General features: G+C 31.5%; 1 protein-coding gene across 2 annotated transcripts in view; it reads right to left on the bottom strand.

Moving 5' to 3' along the window:
* Positions 1 to 17,124, bottom strand: part of LOC139514150 (B-cell lymphoma/leukemia 11A-like) — a 53,280-nt gene that overhangs the window by 17,826 nt on the left and 18,330 nt on the right. The window contains exon 2 of one of the 2 annotated variants that reach the window (XM_071302931.1): positions 9,043 to 9,414. In XM_071302931.1, the coding sequence (XP_071159032.1) occupies positions 9,043 to 9,414 (372 nt within the window). Of the gene's footprint in view, positions 1 to 7,967; positions 8,013 to 9,042; positions 9,415 to 17,124 lie in introns of those variants that run through there. The other variant, XM_071302932.1, reaches the window with a different exon arrangement.

The raw sequence follows: 17,124 nt of genomic DNA on the forward strand, positions 1-17,124 counted from the left end.
GCCATTTTTTCTAGGTTCGTAGATATATATACAAAGGTGGATGAGGGTTTATCCGTGTCAAACGCGTTGACGAATCTTTGTGATGAACAATCAGTATTTGCATACCGTACTTGGTCTATGTAGCAACATTAACATAATTAGTATAGACAGTATCTTAATGAGGGGGGGCAAGGGGGGTCCCAATAACAGCAAATTGATTTGACTTGTAACAGATTACAAGGAATTAAAATGGACAAAAACAGATAACAGTAAATGAAATATTTAAATAAGTGAGGTCATTGACAAATCCAAAATTTCTTATTACGGGTATAATCCTTTGTAATGAATTCCATTTTCTATGAAAATGTTTTTTAGAATTATGTATCTAGATATGTATTTGGTATATTCGTGTCCGTCGTCGTCATCATGTCAGATATTAACCCAAACACTCTTTAACCATTTTACATAAAACTTTGGAAAATTGTTTATATTTATTGACGTGAGCTCCCTATCGTTTTTTAAAATTTAAAATTTTAAGTTTCTGAGTAATGGGGTTTTATTCAATAAAAATGGTGGGTTTTTTTTCAGTTTTCTGATGATGTCTCAAAAATCCTTTCATTAAGGAGTAGGTTTAGTAACACCCCTTTTTGGCCCCAAAATATAGCAGTTTTACAAAATTGTGAAAATGTAATCTTTAAGCTATTTACTGGAAAGAAGAATGCTTCTGCTACATAAGTCCAGGGATCTCCATGGATGAAAATTGAACCATGGAGGAACTTTCACCATTACAAACCTTGTCTACGCTGTACAATGTAGCGCGATCGGAAGTATTTTATCCCTCCATACAAGGAATGGTGAACATGCTAATTCATTGCTTATTTAAATTATATTTATTTGAATTTTCATTATAGAATTAGAAGTATCAATATTTTCATTTATTGCCGTTTTGAACCATTCAAATGCCAAGTCTTCATGGTCCCCCCTTAGTCGAGAATGACCAAAAGCTGTCATGCAGTCCCCATGCAGATTTCTTTTATTTTTGGTAATTGTTATGGGGGTTAAAAATCATCTGATGTGGAGCTTATTTTTCGTGGACACTGTCAAATTCAGAGCCCATTACCGGTATGGCTGATTTGCAGCTACAACAAAACAATTCGTACGGGTTGTGTAAAAGGTTAAAGAGATTTGTAAAGCAAACGTTGACAAATGAAAAGGTTTTTAATGACTTTATCTGGAAAAATTAATGCTGTGCAACATGCATCTTTCGAGTCTGAATAGAAACCGGAAACGCGGATGTATCAATTTGATTGTAATATACGAAATGAATTCGGAATTTAGATACGATATTTCTTTACAGGAAATATTTAAGTTTTTTCTTTTAAACTTTTAAAGTAATTCTAAATTATCGTTACAGCAGTACTCGAGTTATTTGCGATGAAATAATATTTACTGTTTTGCGTCTTATTTTGTACTTCTTAAAAAAGGGGGATGCTGATTGCATAAGTCAAAATAAAGCACGTGTTCGACTTGTTAAACTGTTTTCTTTGTAACTGGATTAATTAATTAATTAATTTATTTAATCTAAATGATCATAAGCATTTGCTGAAACTTAGTTGATTACTTCGACAAATGGATCGTCTATCCTCTGATAGTATTCTCCTGTCTGGTTTGTTGATCTACCTGTACAAGCTCAGGTACAAGTAATTAGCGATCTTAATCCGGATATCCCTCAGGCGTCAGAACTGTATTGGATTATAACATAAAAAGCCTAAGGGTTATGCAATTACATGCATTTGATTATAATTGATAAAAAAATGGCGTCGGGCTACGAAAAACGATGAAGTTTTGAACGATGGTGGAAGACAATTTAACGATGGCACAAGACAATTTAACGATGGCGCGAGTCATTTGACGATGGCGCAAGACATTTGAACGATGGCGGGGCTCCATCGTTAAACAGGCCATGGAGATCCCTGAAGTCTGGGCTGTTTTTGACAAAACAATGCACATTTATCGGGTACTAGCATCATTGAGTCATGCTAAATTACTGAAATCTTCACAATTTTAGCATTTTAGTTAAATTGTAGACGGTTTCCGTCTTAAATGAAAGTGGTCGCATTCGTGTTCATTCACAATATTGAAATGTAAGTTGTATTTGATGAAAATACATTACATATATAAAGGTTGAGGATGAACACGGATGCGGCCACTTTCAATTTTGACAAAAACCATCTAAAAAGTGACGTTTTTTGGCATATTTGATAGATTTTTCATATTTAAGCTTGAATCGAAGCGTTTTTAATGACTATTAATGACTATTCAGTAAAAAAAAAAAATTACATAAACTAATTGAATCAATTGAAATAGACACTTAAGTGTTTAAAAAGTGTCCAAAATCTTTCGTTAGATGAACCTGAAATTTGAGGTCAAAATCGGCTCTCACCGGACCTACTTCTTTGCAAGGAATTTTGATGAATTGTTTATATCTATTGACATGAACTCCCTTTCAAGTTTTATAAATTTTAGATTTTACGTTTCCGAGTCAAGGGGTTTTATTAACAAAAAAGGGGGGATTTTCTAGTTTTCGGACATTAACACAAAAACGTTTTCAGCAGTTCTCATGAAACTCTGCTGAATTGTTTATATCTATTGTTGTAAGCACCCTTTCGATTTTATGTTATTCAGTTAAGGGGTTTATTCATTAAACAAGGGTAAAACTATATGGCACCGACAACTTCGTTGCGGGGTCATAAAAAGATGGTATTTTCCAGTTTTCGGACAATAACTCAAAAATGTTTTCAGCAGTTCTCATGAGACTTTGATGTATTGTTTATATACAGTTATATGCAGCTTCGGAACCCAGTACATGGTGGAAACTTTCATTGTACAATGTATTTGGTTCTGCTTTGAAAAGAGCTGAGTCTATACCATATAATATAAAAGGTTAACTGGTGGTAAGGACCTAGTCCTTAATTGAGATCCTTGTCAGATATTCCTGACCATATTTACCTTTTTGTCATATCATAATCAAGAATTGTTCTAATTTAATATGTTAGTACGGAAAACAAGGAACATTATCCTCATACAAAATAATAAAATAATTCTAAATAAATGTTCCAAAAAAATGGAATGTATTACAAAGGATAATCATAAGATAGACTGGAATATTGTCCTGGACCTCTCTTCTGTGATGGGTATATGTTAACGGAATCCTTCTCCGAATACGTATACGGGACCAACATATTAGTAGTGGTAGACTCCAATGTCCAATGATCTTCAATTTCTACCGAATTTTGGCTGTCAAAAAAATGCTAACATTCCAATTTTCAATAACAGTTAACAGCAAATACATTATCAAAATAACTGATAACAAAAAAACTAAAAGCCCAATAAAAGCTAACAAAGAATAAGACAATAACAGCTAACAGCAAATATATTTTCAAAATAACAGATAACAAAGAATTAAAATGCCCCATAACAGCATAACAACTAAACCCCTTGCCCCCCTCCTTAATAACAAATATAGTGATATTATTCCTCATAACAACCTCAAACGGAAGTGATCAAAATTAACAATACGTAATGCGTACGTCTACTAATGTTCTCTCATCAGTGAAACCCCACACTAAAGTCTTTTGGAAATGTTTGGTCCTCTAGTATTTAAAACGCTATTTCACAGAGATGATGCAGGTGTCGTTTAGAGACCAATGTCACCACAGTGAACATGTTATCCATCGATTGGACGGTGTTTCCTCAAATGACATTGCTCAGATTTCAGTATTTTTGTGATTTTACTTTTGGTATTTTACAACCGTATCCACAACTAAAAAATTATAACATTTTCAAATTTCCAAGAATAAGTTTTGTGTACTTTAAACTCGATTTTGTAATGTTGATATAGCCTGCACGGTAATCTTCATATATCGGAACCAACATCAGGATACAAAAACTTGACAGCAGACTGATTTAATTTTGAAAGAGGAAAATGACCAGCAGGTGTTTTTTTAACAGTTATGAATTTATCTGGCAACGGGGAAAAAAGTATAAGTAACAACGTCTTCAGTCTTGAACGAATATAACTGTACCTCATTTACATATTGTAAACATACAAGTCCTAAAACAATAAAATAAGAAGGTAACCAGCGGGAAAAGATCCTCAAAATAAAACAAGAAGACAATGACTCATATGATTGGTACAACATTAACTGGTCCGCCACTAACAAGACAGCCAAAAACCAAACGCAAGATTATGGTCCTCTAAAATAGAAGGCCAAACAGGTACTCTACACTACTTGTGCTCTAACAACAACAGAGCAGCAGTCAATATGGGACAAAACATACATCATTACCAGTCATTGAGTAAATGAATGGGCAAGCAAGTCTTTCAATCCTGAATATATTTTTACTCCGAAGAAATAGACTTTGTGATTAATTTAATATAAAAGTTAGGTCAGAAAATTTGAGACTTTGTTCCCGACCGTGCATGGGCTGTATAGCCAGTCAAGGTCGTTAAAATCTTTCATTTGTTGTTCTGTTATATAAATGTTTGCCTTGGTAAAAAGTTTCATCTTTCTATACTTTGAGAGGAGAGACGAAAGATACCAGAGGGACAGTCCAACTCATACATCATTGAGAAGGTTCACTTCCAATAAACCTTAAAAAATATGAAGTCCTTTTTAAATGTTAGTGCTGGAAAAGTTGTTAAGGGTTAATGATTTGTTAACCCAGTAGCCTTTGAGTTTAAGTTAAGTTAAAAATTATGTGTATAAACGTTATAAAAAATGATGAATCCCCCATAGCTACCACAACCGGAAGCTAGTATGATTATGTAACACCATATGTTACATGTCCCTTCACTTATCACTTTCTATCATCAACAACTTCAGATCATAGCCATTAACAAAGAGCTTCTCCATCTTGCGGATGCCAAAATAATGGTTGATGCTTGCCTTATCTGTTAAATGAAAAGCGTGAAATAAATCTACATGCATTCCAATGGACTGAAGGAAAAAAGAAGATGATAATGCATTTATATCACTCAAAATGAAATGACCTTTCTTATTTTTAAAACAAGATATGCATGGATACAACTCACATTGATAACAAAAAATTAGTTTCGTCAACACAAAAAAAAAATTTATTAAAAGAAAGGCCGCTTATTTTGTTATGATGTTAACTGTTACTTCTGCATGCGACATGAACCAGTCATGTAACGTATGTAGAACTAGTGCACTATGACATTTGTAACAGCTGGTCAGAAAAAGATCGATCAATTAATGAATTAAACATTAGTATGTACATTTGTTTTAAGCCAGCACACCAACTTTTATACTTGATCAAGTTATTAAAATGCAAAAAAAATATTTTACATGTGTGCATGTAGGTAACTAAAAGGGAGAAATTAAACCAGCACAAACTAATAAAAAAACAACGAAAAAAAGGACGTTTCAACATAGATAATACCTGAGCAGTATGAACTAGTTTGGATACCAGGTGCTACAGCAAGTCCAGCATATCAATATATTACGATCGTCGAGCATATCAATATATCACGATCTTGGTTGATATAATCGAGCTTTTGACTTTTACTAGATTTTATGGACTTCACCCCTTTTTTAATTTACCATGGAGCTTTGTATTTAAGTTAATACTTTTTTTTTACATTTTTTATTCAAAGCTTCAAAAAGTTTATTCCAATAGCATATATAGCGCACACAAAAATCTTTCTCGTACCATTTTAAGTACTCATGTGCTAGATAAAAAAAAAATGCAAAGGTCAAGGTAACAAAAAATAAAGGGCTGCACTTTAGCGCATGATACGCCCGTTGCTCTTTTAACTTATCTTTTATGCTTTTAATGAATTTATATGATCAACTAGAAATATATATACAAATCTAAAGGGATGTTACATTAATATATTCACCAAAGTTTCATAAAATCCCCATTTTTTAAGTATAAAAATTCATTACTTAAGAAAACGTAAAATCTAAAATTTATAAAAATGGAAAGGGAGCTTATGTCAATAGATATAAACAATTTATCAAATTTGCATAAAATTTTGTGAAAGTGTTAGTTATTGTCCCAAAATTGGAAAATCCCCCCTTTTTTAAGCATAAAAATTCATAACACGGAAATGTAAAATCTGAAATTTATAAAAATTGAAAGGGAGCTTTCATCAATAGATATAACAATTCACCAAAGTTTTATGGACATTGTTGAAAGCCTTTTTGAGTTATTGTCCAGTGGCGGATCTAGAAATTTTGATAAGTGGGGGCCCACTGACTGACCTAAGAGGGGGCCTGCTCCAGTCACGCTTCAATGATTCCCTATATAAGCAACCAATTTTTTTCCCAAAAAAGGGGGGGCCCAGGCCCCCTGGGCCCCCCTCTAAATCCGCCTCTGTTGTCCGAAGTGTTGAAAATCCCCCCTTTTTTATGAATAAAGCCCCATAAATCGAAAACTTAAAATCTGAAATTAAAGAAAAAACAAAAGGGAGCTTACATCAATAGATATAAACAATTCACTTAAGTTTCATGGAAATTGGTGAAAGTGTTTTTGAGTTATTGTCCGATGTGTGGACGACGGACGGACGGACAGAGGTATACCATAATACGTCCTGTCTAAAAGACAGGCGTATAAAAACATAAAAATAGATGTAACAAAACAACAAAAGAAAGAAGGCATATATTTTGTCTAAATTCAATATTAAGTAAGACTTTAGACAATCAAAACAATTCATCAGCCTACAATTTTATAACACAAGATTAATGGAATGATAAAGTCGATGATCAAATTTCTTTTTCCTAATCTGACTAACTAAAACTTCTGTGTATTTTAACTCTCTTGTAACTCAGAACTAGGTTGTATCAGGGTGTTATCTTTGAAAAAAAATATAGGTTGATGCATACAACATAATAACTTCTACAATTAAGAGGATTAGTATACAAAAAAATGGCACTTTTATTGTTGTTCTTCATAATGGTAAACTGGTCAGTTGGTTTAATTCACACATTGTTGTTAATATTATGGAATTTTATGCAACTGTCATACAAGTGATAGGTTTAACTAGTTAAAAAACCAGGTTTAATCCACTATTTTCTACATGAGATCATGTCTGTACCAAGTCAGGAATATAACACTTGTTGTCAATTCGTTTGATGTGTTTAAGCTTTAGATATTGCCATTTGATCAGAGACTTTCAGTTTGGAATTTACTCGGAGTTCTGTATTTTTTGAGATTTTAATTTTTCCAATGTAAACCTGCGAGTCTCAGATCAACTAAAGCCTATTATCTTTGATGCACTGTTATGACTGTCAAATTCAATACATAGTATTGAATTATGACTTCTGCATATATATTTGTCTTTTGGAACATTACCCATATACCTTGTCAATACCATTGTTAATTAGTGTAATCAAAATGTGCATTCAACATAAGATAGTTTGTGAAGCAGACTATGCTTTAACTCAACATGCTTCTGTTAATTGTAGAGAGGAAATGATAATTTTAAGTTGATTATTGAAAAAGAAACTTAGAATTATTAGTAGATGAAGGATTTGTTACTGAAGGAAATAATTAGTAGATCAGGAATATTTAATTGATGTTAAAGGCCTCAATGAATTGAGTGCTCCCCAAACTCTACCTTCCTTGCTTATTTGGTAGGTAATTCTTTTAATATACAAAACTATGTTCTTGTTTAAAGATAATGACCAAAACAGATGTATATGTAATTACTTTCAGCAAATGTTTACAAGTCAATTTACACCTTTTCAATAAGACTGAGACGAAAAATTATTTTTCTGTTTAAATTTGAGAATGGAATTGTATACCAAGCAATTTCTCTGGATAGGCTAGGTTTTTGGGGAACAAACAATACTTTCATTTATATCAAGATATTAGTAGAAAACGTAACTGAACAATGATTTAATTGATGACTAGATATTAGTAGAAAAGGAGAAAAGGTAACTGAACAAGATGAAGCAACTTACTAACTACTCTGTCCTATACAAGTCTGCATAACAATTCTATTTTGAGGAACTACTTTTCTTATAAAAACATAATTATTTTTGTTAATTATATGACATATCAACTAATAAAGAACACAACTGATGTAATTAGCTAGCAACTGCTGATTTGTTTTGTCATTATGAGTAACCTGGAACCCTTCTGTTTATGTCATTGTGTTCATTATATTTTAATCATTTCAGATAATACACTCATCATACAGATGTTTCATTATGTAACTAAAAAACAGGTGAAGATGTGTTTCAATGCTCACAGCTCGAAAATGATACTAAAGGTATTATGATAGTCAAGAACCACAGATTTGGTTTCCAATGAACTTATTTTGAAACTCAAAACAGGTGAAGATGTGTTTCAATGCTTATACAGTTCGAAAATGATATTAAAAGGAATTATGATAGTCAAGAACCAATGATATTGTTTCCAATGAACTTATCTTACTGTCTACAATAAAAGGGTCATTATTATACTTAAAAGGAATTTATGCTGTGGACAGAAATACCGCTTATATTTCAGTTTATTTGGTCAGTACTGGTTTGTTTAGTCTTTTTTTTTAACCACAACAGTGAAAAAGGTTTATTTCAAAATCTGAAGTTACCAGAAATATTGAACAGATTTGAACGTAAGGAGTATTTTAAGAAATGTCCTTGGCAGTCAAAATTATCCTGTATGTGTACATTTACAAAACACCAGTATTTCATTATCTAAAATAGCATGAAACTTTTTTTCTAAGTCTATTATGAAGATTGGATAAAGGGCCTACAGTACTACTTCTAACACAGTGACACAGGATAAGGTTTACAATTAAATCAGTGATCTGAGTATTTCATAATGGCCATTCCTTACTTATTACTACTCGTCTAGGAAAAGCTAATTGGTTAATATTGCAAATATGTATTTGTAAAGTATCAAGAATATTCACATATCATGCTACTGAATTTTATTTAGTTTTTACTAATGCCAGTTTTCCAAAGAAGCAAGGATCTATATATCTAGCTGCTAAATGTTGTTTAATCTTCTTGTGAAGTGAATTTGACCTACCTGTATGAGTTGTGTTAGATTCGGCATCTACCCCTTGTTTCAACTTCAATGGCGGCCGGACATGTTTGAGTTCTTCCTCAGGGGAGAAATCATTCTCTTTGACATCATCGTTACTGCAGTCTAGTAACGGAGACAGTCTTGTCTCTAATGATTCCTTTCTAGAGATGGGTGCAGATATACTGGTACGTTTAAGACTGATACTGCTGCAGATGTCTGCAGTCTCCTGGTCTTCATCGTCATTCTCTGGTGTATCTGCATCACCATCGTCTTTGTTACATTTGTTGATTTTATGTTTGATAAACTTGAGTATGTCTCGCAGTGGAAAGCTGGTTTGGCATTCTCCACATACAAGTAAGTCATTTTCCTGTTCCACTGAAAAAAGAAAATTAAAATATATAAATAGGAATGACCGGAGTAATTGTCTTGAACTATACCTTTATTATCTACTACTTCAAACAAAGTTAAACTGGACAATCTGTAATCATAAACTTAAGAATTACCCAATAGTATCAAATAAATGGTACATTTAACACTTTTATTGGTAGAACAAGTGTTTTTAGTGGTTTTGCTCATGTGACCAGCATGATAGTGGGATCCTTTGTGGAGGTATCGACTTAATATGGCAAAACATTTGTGAAAGCAAAAACATTTATTATCAGAAATGCAAAATAAATATGGTTGAAAATATAAACCAAACTAGGAAGCCAAAACTTATAGTTAGCTATTCTTCTGATTTTGAACCAAAGTGCATTTTATGCAGCAAAACAAAAAAGATACACTTTTCTTTTTACTCATCAGGATTACTAATGAAGAAAATACTTCCTTTACAAGCAAGGAATCCAATAAAGATTGAAGGAAAGGTAAGACAATGTATTTTCCATCACACTAGGTATTCAGGTAAGCTAATAAGATAAAGTAACTAAAGCAATAGGTTCAGTCCTTTCATTACATGCTGGGGATTATATCGATTAAGGAGAAGTCCAGACAAATCCCTTGCACCTGATTAATACACTTCCTTTCTAATCTTTTGATCTATACCTAACCAGGATCAATGGCACTGCCTTCTCTAGCTTGATTGATACAGGAAGACAAAACATTCTGTACTTTACTCGCTCATTAAGAATATGCAATTTATAACACTTTGAAAATAAGGAATTGTCAATAGAATTATTCACCAACGACCTAAGAATGATAAAGTGAACATTGTGCATGGTTTCTTTTTGTTTTAATGAAGTTCAATTTTTCTTAAAAGAAAATAACTTAAATGCACTTTCAAGGTAAATATGTAGAGGTCAGTGACATTTAATCCCAAGAAAGTCTTGAGGCATTTTCCAGAATTTAATCTTGAATAAAGTATGCATAAATTTATAGTTCACATTTTTTTCTAAATGAACCAACTGTGAAGTAAATTTAACCTTATATTCATACAGTAAGTAAAACAAAATGTCATTTTGATCAGAATTACCAAAAATTTAGTAACCATAAAATTGAATTGTTATATTTATAAACCATGGTAATATATCAATAAAAATCAATGATATAATGAAATAGAATGTTCTTTTTATGAGGACATTTCTTCTTCTTCTCATATTTTTTTTTAATTTTTAACAGCTGATGACATTTTCTAACTTTTTAATTATAGAATCTTTTAAAATTTACTGCAGCTAAAATATATTGTGCTCATCTTAGAATAAGTCAAGGTTACAATAAATCCTAGTGCCCTGAACAATTGTCATTTTTAAAACTATCATCATCATCAAAATTTGAATTTTATAAAGGACATTCACATTTCAAACAATATATCTATACAGTATTAATGATTTATAAACAATAAAAAAAAAAAAACATAGACTGTCTTAAGGCTGTATATTTCTTTCTGATTTCTTATAAAACCTAATCTTCTTTTAACATCCAATAAACTACAAAATGCCATTTTTTTTTAAATGTCAAAACCAACAAAAAGAAGAAAGCATTACAATGCATGTTATAAATACAAATATGTTGACAAGGTAATTAGTTCCAATTCACAAATGAATAGTTCAAATACACAAATGTATAAAATTCAAGATTAAAATGCATTGAAAGACGAATTAACTACACTTTGGAAAGCAGTTTCATCTTTAAAAAAAATGGCATATGCATTAGATTTTTATTTTTCAAAACCAGTTCAAGTTTTAATTCATTTAACTGCCAATAATCTTCTTAAGAAAAGCATGTGACCAAAATCCATGGAGACTGCAAAAGTAAGTCTGCCATACGGATATATGGAATCAAATTTAATAATGTCATGTTACCATGACACTAGATAAGTTGTTATGCAGTGACAAATGGCATCAAGGTGACAAAGGTGTGTGTCATGACTGCCATAGAGAAGGATAAATATCTTCCACAGGAACCTATAACACACATTTATCAACCAGAAATCAATACTTGCAGCAAATATGCAAACATCTTCTGCACTGACCAGAAATTACTCTAGTGTTTTAATAATTACAAATAAAAATTGAGGAAAAGTTCATGTGACTTTGGTTTCAATAAATTCTGATAGGGTTTTCTGTGTAATGTAAAGATTGATTTGTGCTCAACCCACTTTAGCGCTATTGACTATTTAAAGGTGGTCAGTTTTTAATGGTGGAGAAAGCTGGAGTGTACAGAGAGAACCACAAACCTTTGACAGGAAACTAACAATCACAGTCTTATCAAGATTGGCGTCTAACGCACCTATCTTGTGCGGGGTTCAAATTTAAAACCTCAGACAGTGTTGACAAGTTAGTGATACAGAAGTTGGACTACTTAGACCACAGGACCATCAAGTTATCTCCAATGTTTAAATAACCAACACATGTTTTCTTATTTGCAATGGTGTTATCTGTCCTTGATAAACAGATTCCAGTTACCCCTTTGGAACTCTTTTTATTCTATCATGACTTAGCATGATATACCGAGTTGTCTTATTAGAAATCATATCATATCTGCTTTTTCTTTTATATTAATATTTGCCAATATTGACTATAAAAAGGATGCTGTGGATTCATTTACTTTCATTGATACCAATTTTAGTGGATTGTCAAGCAAGCTTTGTTGATATTTAATTTCATCAGCTCCTCCAAGAATAACAGGAGCACATACAAAGAAAAACAACTAGAAGCAACACATGGGACAGATTAAAGATGTAGTTTTATCTCCACTCAAACCTCCCCCTTAGCTTATCTTATGTCCCTTTTAAAGGGGATTGCGATGATAACTTGACAACTATCTTGTCATTAACATAAACATATTGTAACAATGAATGACCTTGACGTTCTAGAACAAAGAATCTCACTAATGATAATGGTGCAGGTTTTTCTGATTTTCTTCTAATGATTTACCTATATATAAATATGTCAGGTAGATACTTTGATTTTACCCAATGTTGCACAGGAAGTTAATGAAAACCAAGCCTTTGTCACATGTCCTAATTAAAGAGTTTGCCTCTTTTAATTTTCCTCAATAAACGACAAGCATTACTTTTAAAGAATACCACATACGAAATATTATTAAAGAAATTGGTGCACTACAGCATAGAGAATTAAATTGCATTTTAGAAGTGTCAAATTATTCTTGTATGTATTCTTCTCTCTGATAATTATTACCTCTGAACTAAAAGCCTCTTAATGAATACTTACATTTGTGAGGAATATTATTACAATTACATAATAAATCATGATTTTCCATCATAATAACCTTACAAAAACAGGGTAGGATTTTAAGTATCCCATAGATATAAAATAAAGTTCCCATTTACATTGATTACACTGAAGTGATAAAACATGGGGTCAGTTCAGGAGACTTATAAACAACTCAGGCCACCCTGATTGGTCAGTCCTAATGTCCATTGGCCTTAAATGGCCCTCGGTCACCTGCATCAATCATACCACAAATAATATTTTTTGACTATTCATCAAGCAAAAAAGTTCTCATGTAGAGAATAAAAATATTGTACAGTGGACAGTGGTGTCATTGAAGGGTCAGTTAGTGTCACAGGACACTGAACATTGCTGACCTCTCATAACCCACGATTAAATCTCTAGTATCAGTTTAGCCTATCAGCAAGACAATAAAACAATTGTTTGTTTACACAAACATTGACTTGCCATATTTATTTATATAAAAAATTAATATTTAAATAGAAGTTCGGAAACCTTTATTATAAATTGTATTTTTATCACATATAGGAAGATTATAATATAATATACAGAATTTAAAACATACATACTAAAAATATACAAATAATTTATATAAAGAAATTGAAATGCCAGGAAAAAATTTGAAAAGAGCAGATTTTTACACCGTCCAAAAATAACCTTAATTTTTTGGGAGGGTCAAGTGGTTTAATATAATTTGATTAAGTGAAGGGATAAAAATAATGCAGCATTGCCAGTTCTTTCCTTGATTTATCTCTACCAGCAATATTCAAAACCAAACATTTGAAAGCTCAGCATGTATAAGGAGCTATATGACTAACAAGGATCTAAAAAATATATAGTGCCAATCTATATCAGGTGAACTTGATAAAATTGAGAATGGAAATGGGGAATGTGTCAAAGAGACAACAACCTGACCATAGAAAAAACAACAGCAGAAGGTCACTAACAGGTCTTCAATGTAGCGAGACATTCCCGCACCTGGAGGCGTCCTTCAACTGGCCCCTAAACAAATATATACTAGTTCAGTGATAATGAACGCCATACTAATTTCCAAATTGTACACAAGAAACTAAAATTAAAAAAATACAAGACTAACAAAGGCCAGAGGCTCCTGACTTGGGACAGGCGCAAAAATGCGGCGGGGTTAAACATGTTTATGAGATCTCAACCCTCCCCCTATACCTCTAGCTAATGTAGAAATTGGCATGAAAGTTAAGTAGGAACTGTCATTTTCTAATAATTTCAAAGTTATCGGCAGAAAATTCCAGAAATGTTTTTTTATGTGCCCTTGGTATCTTTCGCCTCGTTTACAATGCAAAATTCTTCCAAAATTCCCCACACCATAAGTCTTCATTATACCTGCCTCTTTACAATGCAAAATTCTTCCAAAATTCCCCACACCATAAGTCTTCATTATACATGAACATTATCATGGAAATTCCATTTTTAATTTCAGAATGCCATAACTCATGGAAGTGAGGTATTTTACAATCAGCATTATAAAGGTTTTGATTTGTTACATAAACAAGGAGTTATCAATGGTCCCTGATGTTTTTGAATGCAATAAGCTTCTGAACCTAACTTGATTGATTGATTGATTGTTGTTTGCTAAAAGATCACAGACACAGCTGACCCTAAAAAAACTCTGATACTGATAACTGACCCTAGACTTCAGAAAATGACCAAACTTTCAGTTTTACAACTTGTAAACTTAAATCCATAATTTTTCTGTTTTCTATCGTTATTTTTTTTTCAAGGGGCATAATTGTTGAATGTCTGGTGACATGACAATTCATTGAATTTTCAGAAGTCATATATATAAAACACAAAAACATTTTACAAGAGAACAGTTAAATAATCACATACAATTTCAATAAAAGAAATTACTGAAATAAAAATAGATACAATGGATGAGCGTTGTTTTAATAAAAAGATACCATTTATAAGCTGCAGCAGGCCCTCCCTAACAAGTAAAATTTATGCTTGAAGAAAAAAAATCAACAGAAAACATGGGTTCTTCTGGTTCTTGCAACATTTTACAAAAGACACTTTTATTTAAATATAAATATTGCAAATCTGTCATAGTACATAAAAATGTTTCCCTATTTAGGCAGTTCAAATATCGCACAGAATACAGAAGGATACTACTCAATGTTCACTTATTGTAAACTGACTATTTTTTTAAATATATTTATGGAATTTTCGCCAGAAAATTGACACACAACAATTTACAATTTTGTCCAACAAGGAACTCAACTCATTTGAAAACATTAAGCAATTTTGAAAATTGTGAAAAAAACGTCAGTAAAAGTCGACAAAATTTAATAGATAAAAAAATTACAAATGTATTTGTGTTAGAATAAGTTGGTCAATTAAATATATAAATTAATAATAGAAAACAATTCCAAATTCATTTAGTAATATAAAACCTGGTAATTCCCTTTCTTTTGAGACTTCCAGATGAAGGTTCATCAAGAAAAGTGCATCAGAAGCATAAAATATAGAAAGTTTTATTTCCATATTTTAAATAAAAAGAAATTTAAGATGACAATCTAGAGATTAGAATTTCTCAAAACAGACCTGATTCATAATCTTAAATTATACTTGGATGTTTTTTTTGAAACTTTGAATATTTCACATAATAATTTTTAGAAATAATACAAAAAAACCCAAAAAACATAAAAATTCATTCAGTGTACATTTCAACGAAGAAATTAATTGTTTAGCTAAAACAAAACAACAGCTCTACTGTTGTGTAGAGAAAACACTGTAAAAATTGAAAACTTGCTTTTTTCTAAAAAAAAAATAAAAAAATAAAATGAAAATTGAAATTTGAGATTGGTTTTACTTTAGAAAAGACCACAAATATCTTATACATTTCAAAATAGAAAAAACATCTCATCATTAGTATTACACCAGGCATCAAGTATTACAAAAAGCTTGTAGAAATACACAGTATTCAATATGATCATTATGAATATTTATTAAAAAATATATATTTTTAACATCAAAGTTTTAATAATTGTTGAAAACGTTTGTAGTTTCTGTTTAAAGTAATGTGAATATCTTTAAATTTCCTAAAGCTATGTTAATTTTACAAAAAGCATCGATATTTTTATCTTGGTAATTACTTTGAAAGAGTCAGCATTTCTTCTGAGAAATACAAATCTATTCAAGGGAGAAAAAATACATGGCTATCATATTAATTCTTTTTTATGCAGAAAACAAAAGAAAAAGAATTTTCCCAGACCTTTTTATGAATTGACCGCAACCTTCTGACAAACAATAAGATCTGGTCAAATGAATTCACCGGGGACCCCTTGACCGTGGTCATTTAATCCCATCAAAATTAATGTTCTCAAAAAATATCCTGCCACAATTAACCAACAATAGAAGACCATGTTCCCTGACCAGTCATAAATAAAATGCATTTTAAAGGTATGCTTCAGGTGGTCAGTACAAACGGTCAGTTGTCATTATAAACTTTGTCCATTCAACCATTATTGAATACCATAAAAAAGTTTATAGCGGGTCATTATAATACTCCTTCTACTTAATCTAAATGAAGGAAATGCCATTTCTTTATATTATTAATATTTTTCCAAATTTATACCTGCGTCTCTCAACAAATCTTTCAATGTGACATGCACCTGCAATAAACCATTTTATATTCCCTCAATTTTAAATGCATTTGCTTTTTAATATTCTAAGCAGGGTTTCATAGCTAAAATTGCAGACTTCACCCTTCATGTAAATGTTCTCCATTTAAATTTTCCTGGTCTTTTCCGAAAAAAAAAAGTCTTTTAAAGATCCATGAAAACTGTTATGAAATAGCAAATTAAAGATCTAATAACATAATTACAGATTTAAATTTAAAATCAAAGTGAATTTCTGCCAATGTAATGGGCAAATATGTGGAATTTATTTTCATTTTGGTACATTTGAATTTTAAATATAATGTTGAGGTTGGGTTCTTAGTTGAAGCAGTGTGACAAGAAGATGTAACATTGTCAAGATTTAATGAGATACTTTAAATCTCACAGCCAAGACGTAATTGTGAAAGCTAGGAATTTGAGGACATCTTGTATGCTTTATTACCAGTAGTATTTCTTTAACCGTTACGTAAAATCAATAAGAAATAGCTACTTTACGGCATGGCATAGCAAAATAGAATTTTACTTTTTTAATCTCCGTCAACATTAGACCTCTGATGACCATGTATAAAACATTTAATTGACAGGAAAGGATTAAAAAGTTGAATTATTTTTTTTAAGTAGTTAGAATGACAGACCTAAAGAAAGCATTAGACTTACAATTTTTTAAAGTTGAAAACCTCTAATTAATTAAGGGGAAATTTAAATTTATAATAAGGCATGGGTAACAATCTATTTGTCAG

The sequence above is a fragment of the Mytilus edulis genome, chromosome 3 (genome assembly GCF_963676685.1).
Source record: "Mytilus edulis chromosome 3, xbMytEdul2.2, whole genome shotgun sequence".
Lineage (NCBI taxonomy): Eukaryota > Metazoa > Mollusca > Bivalvia > Mytilida > Mytilidae > Mytilus > Mytilus edulis.